This window comes from Mesoplodon bidens (assembly GCF_964165515.1).
Source record: "Mesoplodon bidens genome assembly, chromosome: 7".
Lineage (NCBI taxonomy): Eukaryota > Metazoa > Chordata > Mammalia > Artiodactyla > Ziphiidae > Mesoplodon > Mesoplodon bidens.
The window spans coordinates 77,936,563-77,960,414 of record NC_138164.1 but is presented as its reverse complement, the minus strand read 5'-3'; the positions used below and the strand labels follow the sequence as shown (position 1 = coordinate 77,960,414).

The 23,852-nt window shown below is 45.5% G+C and overlaps 1 protein-coding gene across 1 annotated transcript in view; it reads right to left on the bottom strand.

Annotated features, from left to right (window-relative positions):
* FAT3 (FAT atypical cadherin 3) overlaps window positions 1-23,852 on the bottom strand; it is a gene marked incomplete at its 3' end in the record, with an annotated part of 711,881 nt that overhangs the window by 41,728 nt on the left and 646,301 nt on the right. Inside the window, exons 16-21 of the mRNA XM_081241325.1 lie at window positions 17,116-17,509; window positions 14,363-14,573; window positions 12,988-13,125; window positions 11,702-11,845; window positions 8,485-8,682; window positions 4,568-5,366 (exon numbers count right to left, since the gene is read on the bottom strand). Coding sequence (XP_081097451.1) covers window positions 4,568-5,366; window positions 8,485-8,682; window positions 11,702-11,845; window positions 12,988-13,125; window positions 14,363-14,573; window positions 17,116-17,509 — 1,884 coding nt within the window. The remainder of the gene's footprint in view (window positions 1-4,567; window positions 5,367-8,484; window positions 8,683-11,701; window positions 11,846-12,987; window positions 13,126-14,362; window positions 14,574-17,115; window positions 17,510-23,852) is intronic.

The window sequence follows — 23,852 nt, the reverse complement described above, 5'->3', positions numbered from 1 at the left end:
GGTGGCATCACCCTCAGTGTTCTTCTCCCTGCCCTGCAAACCCTTACAGTGGCATCATACACCACTGGCTGAGGGCACGGCTGCTGTCACCCTCACCCCTGCCAGCACAGGGCTCACCCACGGCAGACGCTCCACGCATTTTACTGGAGCTTCAGTTTCTAGTCTGGGTTCCGTATCTGAACCAGGACTAGACAAATCAGGCATCCACTTCCACTAATATTCTCATAAACACATTGGTCTTAAACTCTGATGGTCTCATGGCGAGTCCATTCTCTTGGACAAGCGTCTCCTTTTTGATATATTTCTAGATTAGACTTTTGAAAAATCAATGAAAATTTTCCAAAATGGACAATCACCACTGCCCCACGGGCTGCCCCCATGCTCTGTCCTCTGGCTTCCGCATAGGAGCTCAAGGGCCTTTATCATTCCCCATCGTTTAGGTAGGTTGGTGTCGGGCTTTCTTACCGAAGTGCCAAAGTGCACTGAACATCTAAAGTTTACCAGGAGCCACCGCACGACCTCAGAACTCTGTAGCTCTCAAACTTTTGTTCAAACGTGATGCTTCATGGGGACTGGAATATAATGAGGCTCTTTGGCACTAAATTTCAAGCCTGTTTGCATTTTGTCAAAGCAACTCAGCATTTTGGTTTAAGATGTAAATGGTGTTAATTTGACCCCAAAAAAGTCTGCATGAGAGAAAGGTGGGTTGGAAGTTGGGAGGAGGGTAGGATATTGAGGCCAAATCTGTATAAATATTACTACACAGCCCAGAATGGGCAGCTACCTCTATTTATCATCCTAATTATTCCACCAGGTGGTGGGAAAGTCCATTTATTGTATCTGCCAGCCTTCTAGGGTAAACAGACAAGCAGCAATACTGGGTGTGCGTGTGTGTGTGTGTGTGTGTGTATGTGTGTGTGTCTGGGGGCCTGGGGGCATTTACTGACTTCAATTACCTCTCCTTTCCAATAAATGAGAAAATGTCTAAAATGATTAATGCTTTCCTTAACAGTTCTTCACTGTATTTTTATTTAAGAGGATACTTCAGAAAAACTGAGAGAGCTATTACTATTATAATTAAGAGTTTGCCCTCTGAACCCACAGGAAATTTTTTCTATTTTATGTTGATGTGAGATTTCTTAGAGTTTGGTTCCCTCAGCAAACTCGCCAGAATTAGAATCACCCAGGCTACATAAATAGTGACTCCCAGGCTCCACCCAAAACCTCCTGCTATATTTGAGTGTGGGTCTCAGTAGTGGGCATTTCTAGTAAGCCACAGGCATACTGGAGTCTGAGATCCTCTGCTATTCTGCCATGGGTCTGTGAGGTTGGTGATCAGTCAGGAAAAATGGGGTTATTTGAATATTCTTATAGAGTACATAGCACTGGGGTTATGAATCATATAAAAAATGGAAGAGTTCCTATTCTTAAGATGCAGGTAATAAAACAGGGGCCCAAGATGAACCTTTATTGAATCAGCATGACCTTCTCACCAGCCGTATGGCCCTGGGCAAGGCAGGGAGCTACCACATTTATAAAAGGGAGATTATCGTATATCAGCTGCTGAAGATGGGGATTGGGCCAGATGATGTTTTGAGGTCCTTTTACCACTAAAATCCAGTATTTTATCTTGCAGCTTAATTACAAGAGTGACTTAAAGGTGAAAAGGGGCTGAGAAGTGGGGCTGAGTCTGCACAGAGTTCTTGTTCAGGAAATGCTCGCTTTTTAAACCAAGAAAACCTCCTCTTGGGAGGTCTGGGGGCTGAATCACAAAAACTTCCAGCATTCTGGGTTTCCCGGGAGTGGAAAGATTTATGGGGACTCGAGGACAGGAGTCCTGGGCCAGGATAGCACCTTGAAACTCACTGCATTGAAAACATCAGTGTCTCATGCAAAATGCAGAGAAAGACCCCTCTCTCCAACAAAATCTAAATCCCTGCTTTGAAGAAAACTGCTAAGCCTGCCCTCCCCTTGTCTCTTCTTGAAGAACTCATACTCATCCCTCAAAACTTAGAATATAGGTGGTCTCTGGTGCCTAAGTGTCACAGAAAGCTTTCCTCTGGCCACAATAGGGAGGCTGTCCTTTTTCCTCCTCAGCATTCCTTAGAACACTATTAATGCAAACAGGTACTTGCAACAGCTGAGTTCACAATAGCCAGCTCCTAAGAGCAGGGACTGTGTCTTTTTTCACTTTGAATCTGCAGTGCCTAGGACATTGCCGGTACCACAGTTTTTTACTGAATGAAATGAGTTCTCAGAGCACAAGGATTAATTAGCTGGTTTAGTTTCTCCTGCAGAGTCTGCCCTGTCCTGTCTCGAACCTCTTTTGAGCCCTGCTGTGAATCACTGCAGGAAGGCTCTAGCAGAGCTTTGGTGCATAAATCAATTTGCCTACAAAGGAAATATAGGTAGGGTCTGGAGGACTGGCATTTATAAATCCTGCACGTTGGTGGCTTCTGCCAGAAATGCATTTCACCTAGCACACATGCTTGGAGTTACTTTGGAGCTACTTTGGAGCTAATTTACATATTCAACAGTTTGGACATCACTGCATCTACCTGATGAAAACACAAACAGAATTCACTGGGGACCACAGAGTGAGTGGCCGGCACTCTTCTAGGCTGCTTGGAGGTCATCAAAAGGTCTCTCGAGGGAGCTGTGATCTCTGGGACCTTTCTCTGATGAACTCATTCTCTAAAGTGCAACACAAAACTTTCTACAAGGGAAGAGGGCAGGGGCCCTGCCTGTCCTCAATCACCTAAAGGATGTTTTATAAATGGCTTCTCTTCTGGCCACAGTACCTTTAGGCCAAGTTTTCACTGGCTAGAAAAACTCCAGGTGCAATTTTCTTCGAAGAGGGCAGTGAATTTATGGCGCCACATGTCAGAGAGAGAAAAAGAGAGAGAGAGCAAGGTTTCTTGCTGACCACTGTGGTCATGCGACTCTGTGCAGCTATGGCCTCTGACCAGGGAAGGTCAAGGTTCAGTGACCCTAGTTACGTCGACAAATACAAACCATTCCATCTCTGCCGCTCTGAGGGCTGAATCCACCCCTTGACTGTGCTCCAGAATATCTGGCCCCTGTTTTTCACTGAAGCAAATCCAGCTGCCTTTACCCTCTGCGATAGCTTCTGAACTTGTTTCCCTGCCTCTGGCCCGGCCCCGTCTAACCCATTCACCTCTGCAGCCAGCAGGCTCTTCATGAAATACAGACCTGATTCTGTCACTTCTCCCCCTCAAATGAGCCAATGGCTCCCACTGCTTTGAGATAATTTCTAGAACTTCACCCTGGCTAATGGCTCTTCTGTGATCACTGGGCTGACTCAAAGGTCTCCTTTGTCATCACTGGAAATCTCTTTCAATCCCCTCAGTGTAGGTTACTGTCTTGCCCCTAAGCCTCATACAAACAGCCCCTCCACTGGAATGCTGTTCCTCCCCTACCTGTTTTCACACGTCTAATTCCTACTTTTTTTTTTAACATTGAAATATAGTTGATTTACAATGATGTGTTAGCTTCAGGTGTACAGCAAAGTTATTCAGTTCTACATATATATATAAGTATATTCTTTTTCAGATTCTTTTCCATTATAGGTTATTACAAGATATTGAATATAGCTCCCTGTGCTATACAGTAGGTGCTTGTTGTTTATTTTACATATAGTACTGTTGTCTGTTAATCCCATACTCTTAATTTATACCCTCCACCTTGCCCCTTTGATAACCATAAGTTTGTTTTCTATGACTGAGGGTCAATTTCTGTTTTGTAAATAAGTTCGCTCATATAATTTTTTTTTAGATTCCACATGTAGGTGATATCATATGATATTTGGTGCAGCCACTGTGGAGAACAGTATGGAGGTTCCTTAAAAAACTAAAAATAGAGTCACCATATGATCCAGCAATCCCACTCCTGGCCATATATCCAGAAAAGACAAAAACTCTAATCTGAAAAGACACATGCACCCCAATGTTCATCACAGCACTATTTACAATATGCAAGACATGGAAGCAACCTAATGCCCAGTGACAGATGAATGGATAAAGAAGATGTGGTATATATCTCTATATATCTATAGATACACACACACACACACGTACAATGGAATATTACTCAGCCATAAAAAAAGAATGAAATAACGCCATTTGCAGCAACACAGATGGACCTAGAAATTATCAGACTAAGTGAAGTAAGTCAGACAGAGAGAGACTAATTCCTACTTATCTTTTATCTCAACCTAGAGGATAGTCCCTTCAGGAAAATTTCCCTCTTGATAGGGTCCTCCCACAGGACTTTGTACTTCCCCTAATGATACTCATCATGTGGAGTATGACAGCCTATTTGTATGTCTGTGCCGCCCATAAGCTACATGCTCCACCGGAGAAGGGGCGGAGCTTGTTTTGTTCACCCTGCAGCCTCAGCATCCCTCATGGTGATGAGGCACATCGCTGGCGGTCAGTAAATATTTTGTCCAGTGAGTGAATGAACGAATGCATGCATGCCAGGATGGTAATCCAGGCCACCTCTGAAAGCTCAGGACTGGGGAGGGAAATCTCCAAACTGCACTCACCATTACAGGTGCAGCGCACATTCCTGTAGAAACGCGGGCACACAAAGCTAATGCGAGCTGTGCTGTAGGTCATGAGCGCGTGGGAATCCAGTGACAAGCCTTGCTCGCAATGCTGCTCCTGGCAATCCAGCCCGGAGCAGTTCTTCTCCAGGATGGCTGAGATGCGCATGACATTCTCCAGATGTCTCCTGGCATTGGACAGCTTCTGGATCAGGTAGGCCGGCTTGTAGAACTCACTGTTGGGCGTCTCCACCGCGAACAGCATGTCCAGCTCATGGGTGCCCGCCACGGGCTGGATGCTGATGATATGCAGGCTGTCCTGCTTCTGGGTGAGGACCGCGTTCCGCAGGGTGCGCCGGAACCCGTGCATGTGCAGCCCCACAAAGTCCTCAGGGGATACGTTCTCGAAGCGGATGGTGACGGTGTTCTGCAGCATCTCGTGCACCAGCTGCTCCACATGCACAACCACGTCGATGGGCACCTGGAAACGGCCATCACTCACTGACACGTTCAGGATGTACTTCCCGCTGTCCAGGCCTCCTAGGGCGATGATTTTCCCATCATGATTGTTCACCTTGAACAAGCTTTTCTGCTCCGATTTCAGGGCAAATGTGAGGACATCATACACGTCTTGATCTGTGGCATGGATCTTCCCAATGACCCCACCAGGAAAGTCGTCCTCCATGGTGACAATGAAAATTTCCAGGGGGATGGCTGTGGGCTTGTGGATGCTTTCCTCAATGACCCGCATGCGGATGTAGGAGTGAGAAACTTGCTGAGGTTTGCCTGAGTCTTTTGCCTAAAACAACCAAGAGGGAGAAAGCCAAGGAAGTAAGAAAAGAACCATAATAATTAAAAAAAAATCAACAAAACTCTGAAGATGTCTGTTCCTTTAACCACGTTTGCTTCTTCCTCCATCCCCTGCCACTATTCTGCAAAATGTTGAGGATGTGCATTTAAGTAAGAGGAGTGATTTATCACCTGGGGTCCCCATATGTACACTCTGTTATGGACAATAAAATGTGTCAACACAATAAAGCCATGGGGGGTGAATTGGGAGGGAGAACAGAGGGTGTTCTAGGATCCAGCATGCCCACAACAGGCTGGCCTTGTTTTAATTTTGGGCAGAAGACACAGGGGAACCCCATAAAGTGGCATTCCCACTTGTAGGAGAAATCTTTGTTCTCTTTGGCTTCTTTGCTTTTGATTGGACCAGACAGCACTTTTCTGGACATTTAAGAAACAATGTTATTTAAAGTGAGAAGTACACAATATCAAGGTTTAGAATAAAAGATGGTACACTGAAGGGCAAAATAGGTAGCCTGAAAAAACCCATTTTGACTTCCTTCTTTACATAAGAATGGACAGAACCACTACCCTGAAACAGATCTTTACTGAGTACCTGCCGTGTGCAATGTGAAGGTAGTCAGTGCTGTAGGACTTCTGAGAAGGGCAGATTCTCAGGGGCTGGGTCCCCAGGGAGGGTATCTCAGGATGTGGGGCTGCAAAGGACCTTGCAGGCCAGGTACCATCTGGGGAGACGTGTCCTTGTATGTAGAAGGCAGTATAAAAGCACAGGCTTGGTCATCACAGAGACCTGAGTTTGAATCTTGGCTCTGCCTCTATGTGTCTGGCCTGGAGTAAGTCACTTAACTTCTTCAAGCTTCAATTTCTGTATCTTTAATTTGAATAAAATAGTCATATCTACCTCACAGGATTCTTGTACTGTGGGGATTAACAGACACAGTGATTGCAACGTACTTAGCACAGGCTTGATTCAGAGAAGTACTTAGTATGTGAGAGTTAATGTAATGTTGTTATTTTTATTATTACCATCATCATATGCGTTTAAAAATGAATTATATGAACCAGAGATGCTGAAATGGAAAATTCATGTAAGAAGAGATAAATTTAGCAAATTAGGTTGAACTTGAAGTGAAACTGTGTATGGCCTCAAAAGACAGTGATGGGGCTTCCCTGGTGGTGCAGTGGTTGAGAGTCCGCCTGCCGATGCAGGGGACATGGGTTCGTGCCCCGGTCCGGGAAGATGCCACATGCTGTGGAGTGGCTGGGCCCGTGAGCCATGGCCGCTGAGCCTGGGCGTCTGGAGCTTGTGCTCCGCAATGGGAGAGGCCACAACAGTGAGAGGCCCGTGTACCGCAAAAAAAAAAAAAAAAAAAAAAAGACAGTGATGAGTTTGGACTCTATAGGCCAGAGGTTGCCCACTCAGATGTTGAAAACCAGAAAGGTGACAGAAAGGCATGAAGCCACTGGGTGTAAGGTGGCAGACTCATGGGCTTGTGGCCTGAGAAGGACTGGACGGTCATGTCTGCCTAAAGTCTGAAAGAGCCAGAATTCACAAGTTTTCAGGCACTAGGGAGCTCAGATGGATTTAGTTTAGGGGTTGGCACACTTTTTCTGTAAAGGGCTAGATAAGAAATAGTTTAGGCTTTGGGGTTATATGATCTCTATCAACTACTCAACTATCATTCCAGCAGAGAAGAAGCCCAGAGCATATGTAAATGAATTGGTGAGGCTGTGTTCTAATAAAACTTTACTTATAAAAACAGGCTGAGGACAGGATGTGGTTCAGGGACTATTATAGTCTGTTGACCTCTGGTTTAGTGGAATGACATAATCAAAGTGGGCTGATATAATCAAAGTGGAATGATTAACCTGTAGGGGTGTAGGGATAGATCAGAAAAGAATGAGGCTGAAGCCAGAGGAACACCCAGGAGGCTTCTGCAATAGTATGAGTATTGGGCGATATAGAATAAAGTGGGGTGATGGCAAAGGGAACATACCTGACGCACACGGGGACCTTATGAAGGCAGAAACGTGTGACTTGGTGGTAGTTTAATATAAGGGACTAGTAGGTGGAAGCTCTTCATGGTGTTTACAAAGTCTGAGTTGTCAAATATGCTAACAACCAGAGAAGGTATGCAAAGAACTGTACTAGCTTCTGTGAGAAGGCACTAAAACTCTCTCTTCGCCCTTGAGGGCCTATACTGTGATATAAAATCATTCACATAATATTGTTGGACGCGTGGGTGGCAACTGAAGAGTTTATCAATGTGCTTGGAGCCAGAAGTCATTAATTTGGAAGGTTTCGTGGAGTAGAGTAAGCCATAATTTATCCAAAGAAACAAGGTACACAATTAAATGCTATATAAAGAATGACCATTGTTATTATTGCCACCATTAGTAATGAGTATAGGTTGCCCTCTGTGCCAATTGCGGGTAAAAAAAGTCACTCAGTTTCACTGACGGGACCCACATCTTGGTACTGGCAAAATGTGCACCCAGTGAATTTTTGGTGTTCTCTCTTTCCTGCTCTTATCCACACCCTTCCCATAACTGCCACTTTTGCCTCTTTGTCTCACTTCATTTTACACCATGACCTTGAAGAAGCTGAAATGTTGGGAGGCCATTGCCATCTGAGTCCCTGTTCCCCTCCCTCCTCACTGGGGAAACTTACCAAGCAGAGGTCTCTTCAAAAGCAGAGGCCATGAAATAGCTCAATCACATTAGGACAAGGATTGGTTGCTTCCCCACTTGGGTTGACCTGGGAAATACTTCTCAGTACTAAGCAGCAAGCCTTGACAAATGAGTTGTCTTTGGGGCTCAACTAGAACCCCAGGAATTTTCAGAATGCAGATTTAAGCCCAGTGACCGTCAGCCTGGAACACCCTACAGGAACGTCCCGCTTGAACCATGATGCTTCCTTTCCTTCCTGTTCAATTTCACATACAGAGGCCACTTTTACTGGTGTGAAACTGAATTTGAGATTAAAAGGGGAACATTCCCACACAGTAATGAATTATGTTGACTTGTTCAACAAAGAAAACCCAACCAATGGGCCCAGCAACCAGCACGAGAGAAAGCTGGCCTGATGTGGCCAGAGGATGAGGCTGTACCTGGACACACAGCACATACTCTGGAGACTCCATGTGCCGGAAGACCACGGCTGAGCGCAGGATCCCATCCGAGTCCAACACGAACGCCTCCTCTTCGTTTCCCGACAAAATAGAGAAGGAGAAGGGAGGCCCATTGTGAAAGGAGTCTCTGTCTGTCACCACGAGCTGCAAAATGCTGGTGCCTACTGGCTTATTTTCCTGCATAACAGAGTATATTAAAAGGGAAGATAAAATTACCCCTCTCTTCACATTAAAAAAAACACAAAAAACCCATCATTACCGGCTGAGAGTGCTGTGATAAAAACAGGGCTTTTTGCAGAAGGGATTCCCTGTGATGTTATCTTGTCTTCTGAAAATGTGCTGGCCTCTGTAAGGGTCATGTTTCCCATCCTTGGCTGCCACTCCACAGCTTCCCTGATAGACAGTGAGCTGCAGGTGAAAACATGAGGACTTGGCTTTGAATGGGTTTGCAGGTTCCAAGGATGCTGCTGGTTATACCTTGTCCTCGAAAGGCTGGAATGGCCCTGAGTTCACCCGAACGGCTCCAGAGATACACAGTGCTCATCAGCCTTCATGACGATGTCAGAAATCCTCTCGGGCCAAGAAAACATCAACCTTTCAGGATGGGAAAGCACTTTGTCACACTTACCACAGCACGGTTACGTGGAGGCCCAACATGGTGACACAAAGTCCCAATACCAGACTCTTTAGGGGGACATCCTGGCAACTTCCCAGGAAAAATACAAAGGCAGGTGTCAGGTGAAAAACAGGGCTTTTCACCCCAGCCATCAGAACACAGTTTTGCTGTTTCTTAAGGGAAGGGAAAGGGGATGGGATGGATATTCCTCAGTTAGCGAAGGAAGAGAAAAGGAATCTGTAACTTCATCAGAAGTTTCGGAAGTCCGGATGTCCTTATGCCAACATGATTTCGCAGAAACTCTGCCTTCTACCCCAGATGGAAACACAAAGGCTCCGAGTTACTCCTTCTTGGGCCCAAGGTTGTCCTTACTTTGAAAACACCAAATTAAACTCCTCGGTGGCTCAGGCACTGGTTTCCTTGCTCTGCTGTGTTTAGACTTCAGCATTCCCACGGCTCGGGCCTCAAGTCATTTTCATTAGTTCAGGCCTTCTGATGACATTGACTTTGGACTAAGTGAGTTTGGGTCACAGAGATGGAGACAATGATACCCTGCATGACAGCAGTCACGGGCGGGGCGGGCGCACTCATGTTTTAGGCGCTGAATTAGTCTTATGAGAACCATGTGTTGGAAAAAGAAAATTATTGGGGGGTGAACAATGGGAGGAGCATTTTTTTTGCAGGAGAAAAAGAGGAGAAAAGAACCTCAGAGACTTCTCATGTTGTTTCTCCTCTCAAGTGGTCTTTTGGTTATCGGGAACTAGACATCGTCTCCCTCTGGAATAAGTTGTGGAAACGTCCCAGCCCAGTGTAGATTTATTGGTGCACACTGACAGTACCCTCAGCTCTACACAAAATAGAAGATTTATTGATTTGTTTGCTCTCTCTATAAAAGCCATTTCCTCCATACAAGAGAGAGGGTAAGAGGATGTGTGCCTGAGGGGTCGCATCCGAGGAAGGAGGGTGAAATAGAACACATGGTGTTGCAGACAAGAAGCCACGGTCACCGCTCATGGGCTCAGAGTCTCTGTTCTTTCCCTGCTGACTTCCTGGAGTGCGTGTGAGAACAGTCTGTCAAGCTGATCAACGCGTGTCATAAAACTGAACGTTGAGTAGGCAGAGCCCATTGGGCGCTGGGCTAGTGAGCGGAGGCGGGGGAGGGGGGGCAGAGAGCAGCATCGTGGGGACAGGTGGGGAGCAGAGCCATGGAGGGAAACGGCAGTAGGGGGAGGGGCAGAGCCTGGGGGGAGCTCTGTGGAAGCTGGAGAGGGGTAGGAATGCACAGCTGCTGGAAAGAGCGAAACCAAAATACCGCTGGGGAAGGAATCAGGTTTCGCTGAGAAAGGGGTAGGAAGGGAGCAGAGAGCCGCTCAGCCTGATTCTGGGGGGGCTCAGTGGTGTGGGGAGCTGGGGGCCTATAGATGGCCAGACGCAGAGTCTTGAATGTTGTTCCAAAGGCGCCCCTCAAGACTGGCTCACTCTCATCTCACCTTCGACCCACAGAGCCCTGGGACGCCGTGGTGGGTGATTCTGAGGCTGATTTCCTAAAATATCTGTGGTCCCCACAAGACACATATATCCATCCCTGTCTCCTGTAAGTCCTCCATGCTGACAGTATTCCTGGATTTCCTGATCCTCTTGAAGTCGGACTTTCAGCTTCTAGAAATACTGGGAAATGGAAGTAGCTTGGCATTTAGTACCGTGCTCACGAGATATCTTTTGAATAAAAAAAAAAAAATAGTTGGGAAGAAAAGTTCTCTCTGAGAGCAGAACACCAGCAGTAAGTCACTCTCTCCTGCAGGCTAATTTCAGAGAGCAAGTGGGTTTAAACTGCTAAACAAACTGCTTATGGAAGACTGATTTTTTTTTTTTTTTTTTGCATTACGTGGGCCTCTCACTGCTGTGGCCTCCCCCGTTGCGGAGCACAGGCTCCAGACGCGCAGGCTCAGCAGCCATGGCTCACGGGCCCAGCCACTCTGCAGCATGTGGGATCCTCCCAGACTGGGGCACGAACCCGTGTCCCCTGCATCTGCAGGCGGACTCTCAACCACTGCGCCACCAGGGAAGCCCTGGAAGACTGATTTTAATGAGGAGCAGCTCTAGCCTGATGGCCAATCTCCCTTTGACAAACAAGATGGTTCATATCAACCTCCCTCCCCTGCTAGAACAGCACAAAGTGGCTTAAAGGCAACCTGTCAATCTGGGAAGAGAATAGTCTTTTCAGAAGACAGACCCGAGTTCAAATGCTGACTCTATCACTTAACAGTTTCATGATCTTGGTTGAGCTACTTAACCTCTCAGATCCTTATCTCCTTCACTATAAAGTGAGGGCGGTCGTGAGGACAGACCGTGTACGGAAAGCACCTGACACTTGAAAGAACCCCATTGGCCATAGCGCCTGTCGACGTTTTATTAATCAGTTGCAGTAGAAGAATCAGGCTCTTTTCACACTAGCCCTATGATGGGATGAGTTGATATTAGGTAAAAAAAAAAAAAGAGTAAACCATGATGAGTAATTAACAGCAGAGGAAGGAGGATGAGTGCATAAGGACAAGAGCCTGGGAGGCCAGATTTGCTCACCTGAATCACAGCGGTATAGTTAGCAGGTGTAAACACTGGGCTGTTGTCGTTTACATCAGAAATATCGATGTTGACAGTGGCAGTTGAAGACATTGCAGGAATGCCGCTGTCTACTGCCTGGACGAGCAGGGAGTATCCAGACACCTGCCAAAGCACAAAGGGCCAACAGTAAAGAATCACAGCGCTTGCTTCCTTCTGGGCCCACTCAGGCACTGCAGGCTCACAATGCTTTGCTGAAGATGAGCCATCTTCACGTTGAGTCTTTAGACCGGGGTTTTTCAACCTCGGCACCAACTGGCATTTGGGGCCAGATAATTCTTAGTTGTCAGGGGCGGACCTGTGCGTTGCAGGATGTTTAGCAGCATCCCTGGCCTCTACTCACTAGTAGTCAATATTGCCTCTGCCTGCTTGTCACAATCAAAAATGTCTCCAAATATTGCCAGATGTCCCCTGGGGGTAAAATCAGCCCGGGTTAGAACCACAGCTCTTGGCCGTTGTTCAAACTATAACAGTTGTCACAACTGATCTGTCCTAAGTATTAGTTTTGATACTTTGGGAGTATATTACGGGCTTCTATTACCCAGTGAAGTCTTTCTAATTTTAAGCGTCATGCCTATGGCATCTTTTTCCATATGTAAATTTCACTTTGAAGGCATATTTTTGGTCAAAAAAGGCAGTGTTTAGGAACTTAGTTTAACCTCGGACAGAGGAATCTGCTGGATCATTCTTTCTGACCTAGATACCTTCAGGTTATCCTTTTGTATCTGCTCACTTAGGGTCAATGCTGTTCATGAAACCAGGACCACAGGATCCCGATGCTGAATATACTTTTCTGCCTTCTTGCTTTGGAAGGACCAAAATTCAAACCATCTAGAAAGTCAGTTTTTTTGCTTTTTCTTTAAAGCCTCCAAAAATAAGAAAATACCAGCATCTACTGGCAACAAATTCTTTCTAAGGTCTAATGAAAATACTTCCTGCTGCATTTTAGTCCATCCCTATTTACTCCCATTATTCAATGTGTGTTTTTTTTTGTTGTTGTTTGTTTGTTTGTTTCTTTTTCTTTTGGCTGCACCTCGAGGCTGATGGGATCTTAGTTCACTGATCAGGGATCGAACCCAGGCTACGGCAGTGAAAACGCAGAGTCCTAACTACTGAACCACCGGGGAATTCCCACTCTTGTTACTTAGAATGGAGAACCTTCCTACTTTTATACTCATGGAGTCTGTGCCTGATTTTAGTGAAGGGGTGGGTGTGGATGGGAAGGGAGCAGGCGTAAACTAGCTTACCCGTTCCCGGTCCAATTTCTTTTTAACCTTCACAAGTCCCAAGACAGGATCCACAGCAAATTCACTGTCTCGATCTCCATTCACAATGGAAAATCGAATCTGTCCATTGGGCTGGCTGTCTGCATCTTCTGCTATTAGCTTCATGGGACACAAGCAAAACAAAGCAAAGACATGACACGACAGACAGAGAAAAGGTTTATTCTTAGGGTCCCAGGTCTGTACAAATGGGCACAACTCTGATAGTTTTCCTAGGCGTTCTACTCACCAATGCCAGTGATCACGCACCAGGGGAAGAGATTTGGGGTTGGCCGAAGGAGGAAAGCACCATTACTAGAGCTGCCATTTTATTTATGTTCCTTTTAATCTGCCTATAACCTGATGATTGTTAGGCCTGATTATCCTCAGGCCTTGAGCCAGTAAGGATAGACCCAAAACTAACTGATAGGGATACTTCGGTGATTCTTTCCCAATTCGGCAAAACAATGGTCTCTGTCACTGAGTCAGGTATTTTCTAAACTTATGCATTCCCATGTTAAGGAAGTCCAAGAAAATTCCCTTTCCCGCATGGCAAACACACAGCCCCACTGTCTGCTGCTCCACATTGGTGATGTTGGGATTTATATGTATGGAAATAGTCTTGTAATAGTTTCAGGCCCCAGGAGAAATGGCCTGGGAAGTCTACCTTGGATGTGTAAAGAATGAACACCTGGTGCTGCAGAAGCCAGATATGAGGGTGGATGGAAGGGACCTCTCCCACCTAGGGGTGATGAGGATGCTGAGGACGGGACTGACTCACTGTTCCCAAATGTAATTTCTATGTCTAAGAGAACCTGTGTCCTCCTAATACATAGCTTGCTCTTACTGGTATAGAAAAAAAAATTTCTTCCAGAAAGAGCTCCTTTAAGAGTAACCAGTCAGTCTTAAGCTTGATCCCATTTGTAGCTGCCCTTCTGTATGTGTGTGTGTGTGTGTGTGTGTGTGTGTGTGTGTGTATGTGTGTGTTTGGGGGGGGTGGGAAGGATCTTTTATTCTGTCCTTAGTCATCTACTAACTTGTCATCCAAGGTCACAAACTAGTAGGAGCTATCATCAGAAATTCATTCCACAGTCTGTTTTGTTTCTCAAAAAAATACATTCCTGGGAGGAAAGTGATGAGTGATCACTTACACCTTGATATAAGTGAACTTTATCAGACCCTTTCTAACAGAATGTGGAGAAGGAGTAGTTGAAAGGCTGGTGTCTGACTAAAGTTCTTGGGGACCAAAGGACACTGAAAAGAGAAAGTGCAAAGAGAATCCAAGATAGACTCTGCTCACTTTTTCACTCTCTTGAGGATTATTAGTCCCAGATATCTGGACCACCCCACTGGCACCTACCAAAATGACAGAGTCCCCGACCAAGGCGTCTTCACTTATGACAGCACTGTAGACATCTTGGCTGAACTCGGGAGGGTTGTCATTCACATCCGTGAGGTTGATGTTGACAGTGGCCATGGCACTGAGGGAGGGGGTGCCCCCGTCTTTTGCTTCCACCACCAGGTAAAACTTTCTGCATAGTTCATAGTCCAGGACCTCAGACACAGAGATACTCCCTTTGAAGAAAAATGGGGAGCTTTAGATTTGATTAGGAAAAACTCTGGTCAGCAGTCCCACAATCATGGTAATATTTGTAACATCATCTCCTGCCAAGAGTTTGAGATATTCAGGAATTTGTTTACTTAATGCCCAGCTGAAAGCAACCCAGAGTCTGATTAATGCTGTCAGTTAAAACATTGCAATCCATCAGACACAATGCTGAAGAAGTCAGGTCTTTGCATGTTTCTGCAATAGCTTCTGAAGTTCCCTCAAGCAGCCTGAAAATCTCTGGCATTATTCACCCTCAGGCACTTTGGGAGGAGGGACTGGAGCAAGCATCCCCTATGAGCATCTCCCCAGGATTCCTCAAGTGGACCCAGGCAGACTGAGAATGAACCAAGATGTGTGGATGTGATTGTATGACCCCGTCCCTCATCAGTAAGTATATACTTGCAGACTTAACCTAACTCTTAAACTGAATTAACCACTAAGGTGCCTCCCCTACTAATAAGGTGCTTTTCTAAAACTTTTATGGCACAAAGAGGACAAAGGCCTCAGAAAGTTCAGGATATGGTGATGTGACGGAAAAGGAAACACTTGGGAATCCATTGCCAAATAGCAAGTGTGAGTTTAGTGTCTACAACTACAGAGCAGGGCTAATACCCATGGCACAGAGTTACTTAAATTAAGCAAGTAGAACAGGTGAAAGCAGCTAGGTGGGGGCACCTCCACGAGGGGCTCCTTGAGTGCTCTTTCCCTCCCATCCTAGCCCTTTCTGGTGGGCGACCCAGTCCTGCCTTCTGCCCTTGGTAGCTGGTCATTGTACCGTCTGCAGAGCAGTTCTCAAGGGCATTTACCTCTCTCTCCCACCTGGAAAACAGTCACTAGGACCAAGGTGAGTACATCACATCTGTTCTCTTTCCAGACAGGCAGCTTCTCAGGGAGCTAAGCCTGCCCTTCTACTTAAGGTGAGAAATAGAAGTCGTACCTAAAGCAAGAGCCTCTTTCTCTCCATAATTATGTTTTCTTAGCAATTACCACCCCTAGCGCTTTATTTTGCATCCCAGCCTCGTTATCCAGAGCCAGATTTAAACAGTACTCAACCATTTCCCCATGGTATTCATATACAATGGCCATAACTAGACATGCTAAGGCTAACACATATTTAAATGAGGAAAATCCCCATACATTTTAATTTGAAGTAATGCACTTAATAAACAGGGTTACTGCTGGGAGAAGCTGCTGCTGCCATCCTTCCATTAATGTTTCCACCCTCCTATACTAAGGCAGGGACTCATGCCCTGCAATTTTTGCACCCCCATGGCATAGCAGTGCTATATAGAGGTTAGAATATGTATTCCAGAGTCAGGGAGATCTGACTTCAAATCCAGGATCCCTGCACCACCCACAACTTACTCACATTGGAAAAATTAACCTCTCTGAAGCTGATTTTCTCATACAGAAAATGGGAGAAATAACCAATGACTTAATAGGAATCTGGTGTATCTGCCATGTTAAATGAACATTGCTAATTGCGATAGTTTCTTGCTCATATTGCTTGGATTATCCAACAGGAAACAGACCTCCTTTGCCCTCTTGCTCAACAAGTACGTATTCCTTGAGTGATGACGGAATTATGTCCAGTGGCCAGAAGGTATGAGGGACTCACCTTTCTTATCTGTGAAATGGGTCTGCCTTGCTTATTCATAGGGGGATAGGTAAACAAATAAGAATATCCATGAAAGAGCTTTGAAAATATTAATATAAACACTTTGAAAACGCAAGGGTGAGTATGTTTACTTTTCAAAGAATAGCCAAACTTTTTTCTGAATTATCCTCTTCATTTACTCAAAACAGCCCTAATAGTTATTAACACCCTGAGGAAGAGAAAGCCCTAGGGTTCTCTTTGTTCTCTTGGCTTCTTTCTAGACATCTCTTCCCCAGGAGATGCCACACCCTCCCACAGAGTTTGAAAAGGGCGTGGTGAGAAATGGCAGTGTTCTGACTAAAAGCAGTGAGCAGGAATCAAATTCAATGCCCATTCCAGCTGGCCGGGTGCTGGGTTTAGAAGGCCTGAAGGTCACCGTGCAGATCACTCATTAACGTCTGCCTTGGTAGGTGACCAGAGAGAGGCAACTTGAGTGTGGACAGTGGCAACTGGAGGCTAATCCCCAGGAGCTGTTCCAACACAGAAATATAGGACCCAAGTAACAAAAACAAGCAAACAGAAAAGAGAGAGAAACAAGCAGACCCTGAGGCTCCATCTGCAAATACTATCTCCCCATCTTGAACCACATGACTGTTCCCGAGCTTGCCAATCTGAAAAATCCTGGAGCCAACCTAGGGGCCAAGTATTTGCCCAGTGAGCCCACAGCAAGGAGCTGAAACTTAGCAGGGGGCATCCTTGGAACAGAGTGTCAGAGGGCACTCGGGGGTCGGCATGCAGGTCCTGCTCTGAGAAGACTTGTTTCCACCAAGAAGGGCAGTTGATTAGAGGGTTAGGAGGAGAACCAGGGTATAGTGAAGCCTTAGATTCTAAGTTGGTTGCTGTTTACCCACCTGTCTTTGGGTTGATCCTAAATTTCCCTTGCTCATTTCCAGACCGGATGAGGTATGTAATCTCGGCATTTGTGCCTATATCTTTGCTGGTGGCAAAAACAACAAGGACTTGGGTGCCAGGGGAGGTGTCCTCAGGCACCGTCACCAGGTAGTCCCTCCTCTCAAACACGGGGGGGTTGTCGTTAATGTCCAGGACGGTGATGGTGACAGTGGCCAGAGAGGACAGGGCCTGGCCGGGGCTCTGGTCGGTGGCCTGCACGCTGATGCTATAGGAGGACTGTTGTTCTCGGTCCAGCGGCTGCTCCAGGGCGATGATGCCAGACGAGCTGTCGATGGAGAAGAACCCATTGGCCGAGTCGGCCAGGGAGTACACGACCTTCCTGTTGGAGCCTGTGGGAGACACGAGAGCGTGAGCGGAGAGGGACGCAGCCGGATGCTCTCTGCACTAGAAGACTGTGGCTTTGATGACTGTCTAAGGGCAACACAAAGAAAAACGGTAACTGTGGAAACCAATGGCTTTGGTCCTACGAAGACTTCAGTTTATAACAAATATACAACTGAACCAAATGGTAAAGAAATGGAAAATATTTGTAACAAATATCAGAAATAGTTGGATCTAAAGCAAAATGTTTTGCATGCATGTGTCACGTTGTTATGAGTCCTTACTTCAATGTTTTCAAATAACTGACCAACTGTCTTGATCATGTTAGAGAAACTGACTTCAATTCTTCTGGCTCGTGTGGCTTGGACAAGTTACAGTCTTTCTTACCTGCCTAGGCCTCAAGTAAGATGAAAAATGTTTTGAAAACAGTGAAGAACATATAACCTATTATTATTCAAGCCCTCAAGCAATTTCTTCATATCTTTATAACCTCCATCTGAAACTGTTATCCTGAGGATTACTATGCATCTCCTAATAAACAATCCAGCAACTTAATAAAAAAAGAAATAGTTGGATCTTCTTATTAAAGAACCCCATGCATCCTTAAGAAAAACTCTAAGATGCCAATAGGTATAAGGGTCAAGATGTGCCACAGAAAGAGAAAGACAAATTAATTAATTAATTCGACAAAGTTTTATCTAGACTCTATCAGGCACTATTCCAAAGGCTAGAGATTCTCATAATGGACAAAAGACAAACATTTCCTGAGGGAAATTTTTACTTTCTGGTGAGAGTAAATAAGAAATGAACAAGAACAAAGAATCAGTAAAATACATTGTATGTTAGGGAGTAAAAAGGGAGAAAAATGAAGCCATAATGGGGGGAATCGTGAGTGCTGGGGGGAGAGGGAGTTTGGGAGCTGGGGAGAAGGGTGGTGCTTTTAATACAGGTGGTTGGAAGTTTGGCATTTGAGTGAAGACCTGAAGGAGGGGAGGGAGTGAGCAGTGCAGAAATCTGAGGAAGAACGCTGCAGGCAGAGGGACCCAGGCAAGCCTGGGGTGGGAGTCGAGTTCGTGTTTGAGGAGCACGGGGGAGAGGACCAGTGTGAGCAGAGTGAAGAAGAGAGATGCAGGAGATGAGAGCAGGGTGGTGACGCATTGGGGAGCAGATCGCCCAGAGGGGTAGTGGTTGGTGGTAGTTGGGAAGTGCTGGAGGGCTCTGAGGAAGGGAGTCACACGGTATGAATTAGATATTAACAGGATCGCTCAGGCAGCTGGTTATGAACAGAACAGCAAGACAGGAAGCAGAGACCCACTGGCAGTCTCCTGCAGGAAGACAGGTGTGCAATAAGGGCAGCTGGAATGGACGGTGGTGTTGGAAGGGGTGAGAGGTGGTCGGGTTCCAGATGTACTCTGAACACGTAGGTGTGAGAAGTGAGGGGCCCTAAATGTATTCTGAACTGGGAGGTGGTGAGAATAGATCGATTTCTCACCGTGGAGCTGGCAGGATGTGGGATGTGAACGAAAGAGAAGATCCCAGAATGACTCTTAGGTTTGGGCCCGAGTGACTGAAAAGAGGGAGTTATCATCAGCTGCCATGGAGAGGACTGACTACGGGAAGACTATAGGATTTGGACGAAGATCACGGGCCCTGTTTTGCATCGATTAAGTGTGAGATGGACATTTTATATTTAAGTGGAGATTCAAGTAGGAAGTTAGCAGAGGAGGCTGGAGATCAGAGGAGACGTCCAAACTGGAGTTACATTTTTGAGGGTCTTCAGCATTCAGAGAGCCAGCAGAGCCATAAGAATGGATGCGGTCATAAGGGAATATAAAGGGAAAAAAGAAATACAGTGGCCAGTAAGCCTAGAGCACCCCATCAAAGGAGGGAGAGGATCTAGTCAGAGGGTGGTCTCCAGTTCCATGACTTAAAGAAATGCATGTAGTTACCAAAATACCATTTTACCTTAACATATACTAAAGCTAAAACCTACCAACCAGGAAATGTTCATTAACAACCAACAAATCAGTGAATGATGATTGGACCAACTTCTGATTCTGAAGATTGATTTAACTGTTTTCATCCAAGGAGTTCAGCACTTCAAAATGGTTTATAAACCTCAAATTCACTAGGAGTTACAGTTTATAAGAAAGAAAACATAACAACTTCATAGGCTGAAAAAGCATCATGTTGATCCTAAACACTCTTAATGAAGACAGTCATTAGTCATGACTTTAGCTATGACAACTACCTGAAAATGTCTTTTGCGAATCATGGACCCCTAGAATATAAGCTCTTACAGGGAGGGCCTACACACTGTCGTTTTCTACTATACCATCTCACCATGGGGACAGGCCTTTGGCAGTAATAAGAGTTAAACATTTTACTCCCTCAATGTACAGTTTCCCTTAAGCCAAAATTCCAAGCAAACCAATAATCATGTATCTGGAGGGAATGACAGAAATTGCATTATGTGACTTTAACCAGAAGGTCAACATTGAGAGTTTGTTCATGGTTCCATTCCAGAGAGTCCATTTTTTCCAAAGTTTCATCATTTACTTCTATTTCTCTTTCAAAACAACCACCCCGTGATGTATAAACATCAACCTCTGATTTTATTGGTGCTGGGATGAAAAACAAGAAGTCTTTGCTCTTTCCTTGCTGCCCCTTGAAATAAGGCCCCAAAGCAGGTGTTTTTTTGTGTGTGTGTGTGGTACGCGGGCCTCTCACTGTTGTGGTCTCTCCTGTTGCGGAGCACAGGCTCCGGACGTGCAGACTCAGCGGCCATGGCTCACGGGCCTAACCGCCCCGCGGCATGTGGGATCTTCCCAGACCAGGGCTCGAACCCGTGTCCCCTGCATCGTCAGGCGGACTCTCAACCACTGCGCCACCAGGGAAGCCCAAAGCAGGCGTTTTAGGGTTACTTTCTGGCTACTTTTACAGGTGGCTGCAAGATTAAACTTTTCAACGTAAATTCCTGGGGTGAATACACGGAGGATCGCAGAGGTGATCAAGCTTGCACCTGAAAAACAATAACCCTGCCTGGGTGTTGGAGCTGACTGTGTGCCCTGGAAACTGCCTTGACTGACCGCATAGTGTCAGGACACCTCTCAAAGGCACAAAAATGCATTTATGGAAACACATCAGTGATTGACATAAATACACCACATGGGTTTTCAAATCACACACACACACACACACACACACACACACACACACACACACACACACACACACACACACACACACACACACACATATTCCCTGGGGATTGACTCCCAGCCCCGGCATATGGAAGAGCACTCTTACCAGCAATAAGATGGGCCAGGAGGTTCATGCAGGATCTTTCATCTGAGCATCTGCTGACAACACCCACTTCACTGATGCATAAACCAAGGGCTGAGGGATTTCCCTAGTGCCACTAGCCTATGTAGGTAAGCAGGAGGGACAAAGTCCTATTTTCAGGAGATGTGCTCCTGGATAAGCTTCCTCTTCAGGCTTGAAGATCATGTAGGAAGAAGGCCATTTCTGACCCTGTTCTGAAAGCCATAGTGCTCCAACCCGCTGAGTTAGGAGAGGTAGGGGCTGGGTTTACACACTGCCGCTCTCTGTGGCAGCAAGGCCTGAAGGGAAGGTGCTTTTCATGACTGCCTGTGTTTCCTTCACTGGGACAGATAGCTGAAATCTAATTAAAAATATTGCCTGTGTTCCCAGTCTGCAGATTTCTCTCCCAGCCCTATTCAGAGGCCCTTGGCTTTGCTCAGACCCCCAAGCAGGAGAGACCGTATTTTTCCGAGCTTCCAGCTCAGCTGGGCTAGCCCTGTTGTTGGAACCCTGCATTTACAAGGCTGACATTGATCAGCCACACAAAGACCACGGCTCCCCTCCAGGTCGGTTGTGTTCCTTTAAAGCTTAGGGACAGGGTTTTCTGCTTTATCACAGCATAAAACCATCCCCAACAAGTTGCTGGCCCAAACTGCCCCCACTCCCCGTATATTTTGCTTCTGACAGTATCTTGCGCATTCACACTAGGAGGAACAGGGAGATTTACTGTTTACCTCTCCTTTCTGTTACCAGTCAGACCTTATATGAAAGTAAGACTAGAAAAGGTTGGGGCAGGGTGGGCACCCAAACCAACAAACCTGCTAAGTGGTATCTTTTGTGATTTGGTAGTTCTGAAGAAAAGAGCAGGATATATTTTTGGAATGTATCTAAACGCCAATTTAGACACAATTGCAACAGATTTCAGTGGTTTCTAGAAATCAAATCAGATGCATAAATGCCAACGTGCAGGCAATACTTTTAGTGGAGCACTCGGGTCTTTTGCTGTATTACCAGGCAATGGGGGCTGTCTTTGTTAAATGAATGCGGGTCCCGTCACTAAAGTGGAAACTTTCTATCCAAGGGCGTTTGATAAATGCCATCCTTCAAATCACCAGCTTTTCGCTACGTACCCGGCAGGAAAGATGAACCCGAGCAGAAGACTTGCTTGCTAATTGGTCTAATGCTTTCACTGCATGTCACGACGTGTTATATTAAGGTATAACATTAATCCATCATTTTGCGTCTGTGTTTTTAAGTACGTAATTCTCTTCTCCAATTTGCACTTAATTTAATGAGGATGGAGCTACTTAGCTTCTTAAGATGCTGAAATGCCAGACTACCAAGAGAAGTATGATTTTCATTGCATGTGAAGCTTCTGCTCATTAACTGTGGCACATGGAGCAGGCAGGCCTTCAGAGGATTAAAATCAAGGAAACAGAGAATGCTTAAAATCCCGATTTGCTCAAAGGAAGTAACAGGTAGTGGCATTTTGTGGAGTGGGGTGAGAGGAAAGAAATAGCATGTACAAATTCCCAGAGAGAAGGCTATGAAATCCTGGGGTGGGTGGGTTGCCAGGGGCATCTATATTCCCTCCTTTGGAAGATTTCTAAATGGAGGCTAGGTTCCTCTCAACTGGACCAAATGAAAAGAGGGACTATTTGGGGAGCATGGACTGTACAGAAAAGTCAAAGTTTTAAATGCTTAGGAATGAAGGCAGTGTGGTGCAGTCTTGGAAGACAGGAGATCTTGCTTGTAGCCCATGGGTTTCCCAAGTATACTCATGTAGCTTAACCTCATTGGGTCTCAGGTGTCTTCATTTTTAAAATGATAGAACCTAGTCCATTGAAGTGTAAGATGATCTTCCAGCAGTGTGATTCATTTGCAAGTTAATTAATGGAGTTGGTTTCATTTTTATTTTCAAAGGGCTGACCCTCTCCTCCAACTGGCCATTAAGTTGCTGGACCTGGGCATAAATGGGCTGAGTCACCAAAGGAAAAGTCACGTTCAACCCAGTGATGATGAGCTATTGGACTCTTCTGGATGGGATGAAAACTTAACACAGTAGTTTCATACCATTCAGTTACATGTTGAGAGTTCACACACATAGTTTACAGCAAGGTTTTTATACCTCAGCGAGAAATAACACCCACTGCTAGGATCATCCCCAAGGATCTCACCTAGTGTCAGAAGAACTCAGCTTGATACTTGAGATTGTTAGAGGTGTTAGATTCAGCACCAAAACCAAATGGCCAGAGCAGCCAACACTGCAAGTACACTGAGACTTTTTTTTACCTGGTCTTTAAAAATGTTTTCTCCCCTCCTTCTGAGATCAAGCTCCCTGGGCTTAAGGAACCTACAGGAGCTCTGCTCTTACTCAGGGGGCCTCATGTTGGCTGTTGCTTTGACTCTGTCAGGACAGGGCCGTGTCTGTGACCTTCACACTCTACCCTCCAGTGCCTGCACAGGATCTGGCCTGTAGGCAGCACACAGAAAATGGGGGTTGTACTAAATTGCTGTAAACTGGCTTTTCTAAAGGGACTTGAATTTATACAGAATAGATATCTGGGGAAAAAGTAATCTGAAACAGTCTCAACAATCATACTCTAGAAATACTTTTAATTTTGGTTTTAATCATTTGCTTTCATATCAGCTTTACTGATATACTGAGGTGTCATAATTTATGTACAATAACCTGAACTTATTTTAAGTGTCTAGCTCATAAATTCTGAGAAATGTACATCTCCGTGGAACCACTATCCGCATTAAGATACAGAGCATTGCAATTGTCGCTTACAGTTCCTTCATGTCCCATCGCTGTCAGTCCCCCAATCCCATGACCTAGGCAATCTAATAAGTTGTTCTGAACCAACACTTTCTCCTGCCTTCATGAATGTCTATTTATCAGTGCTTGAAATCCCACAAGTACGTTTAGATTTCAGTCTTTAGGACCCAGGCGTGGTGATTAAGACACATTCTTATTTAAGCTATAAGGATTACCTTTTGAAGAAAAATGTTAAACAAAGCTTT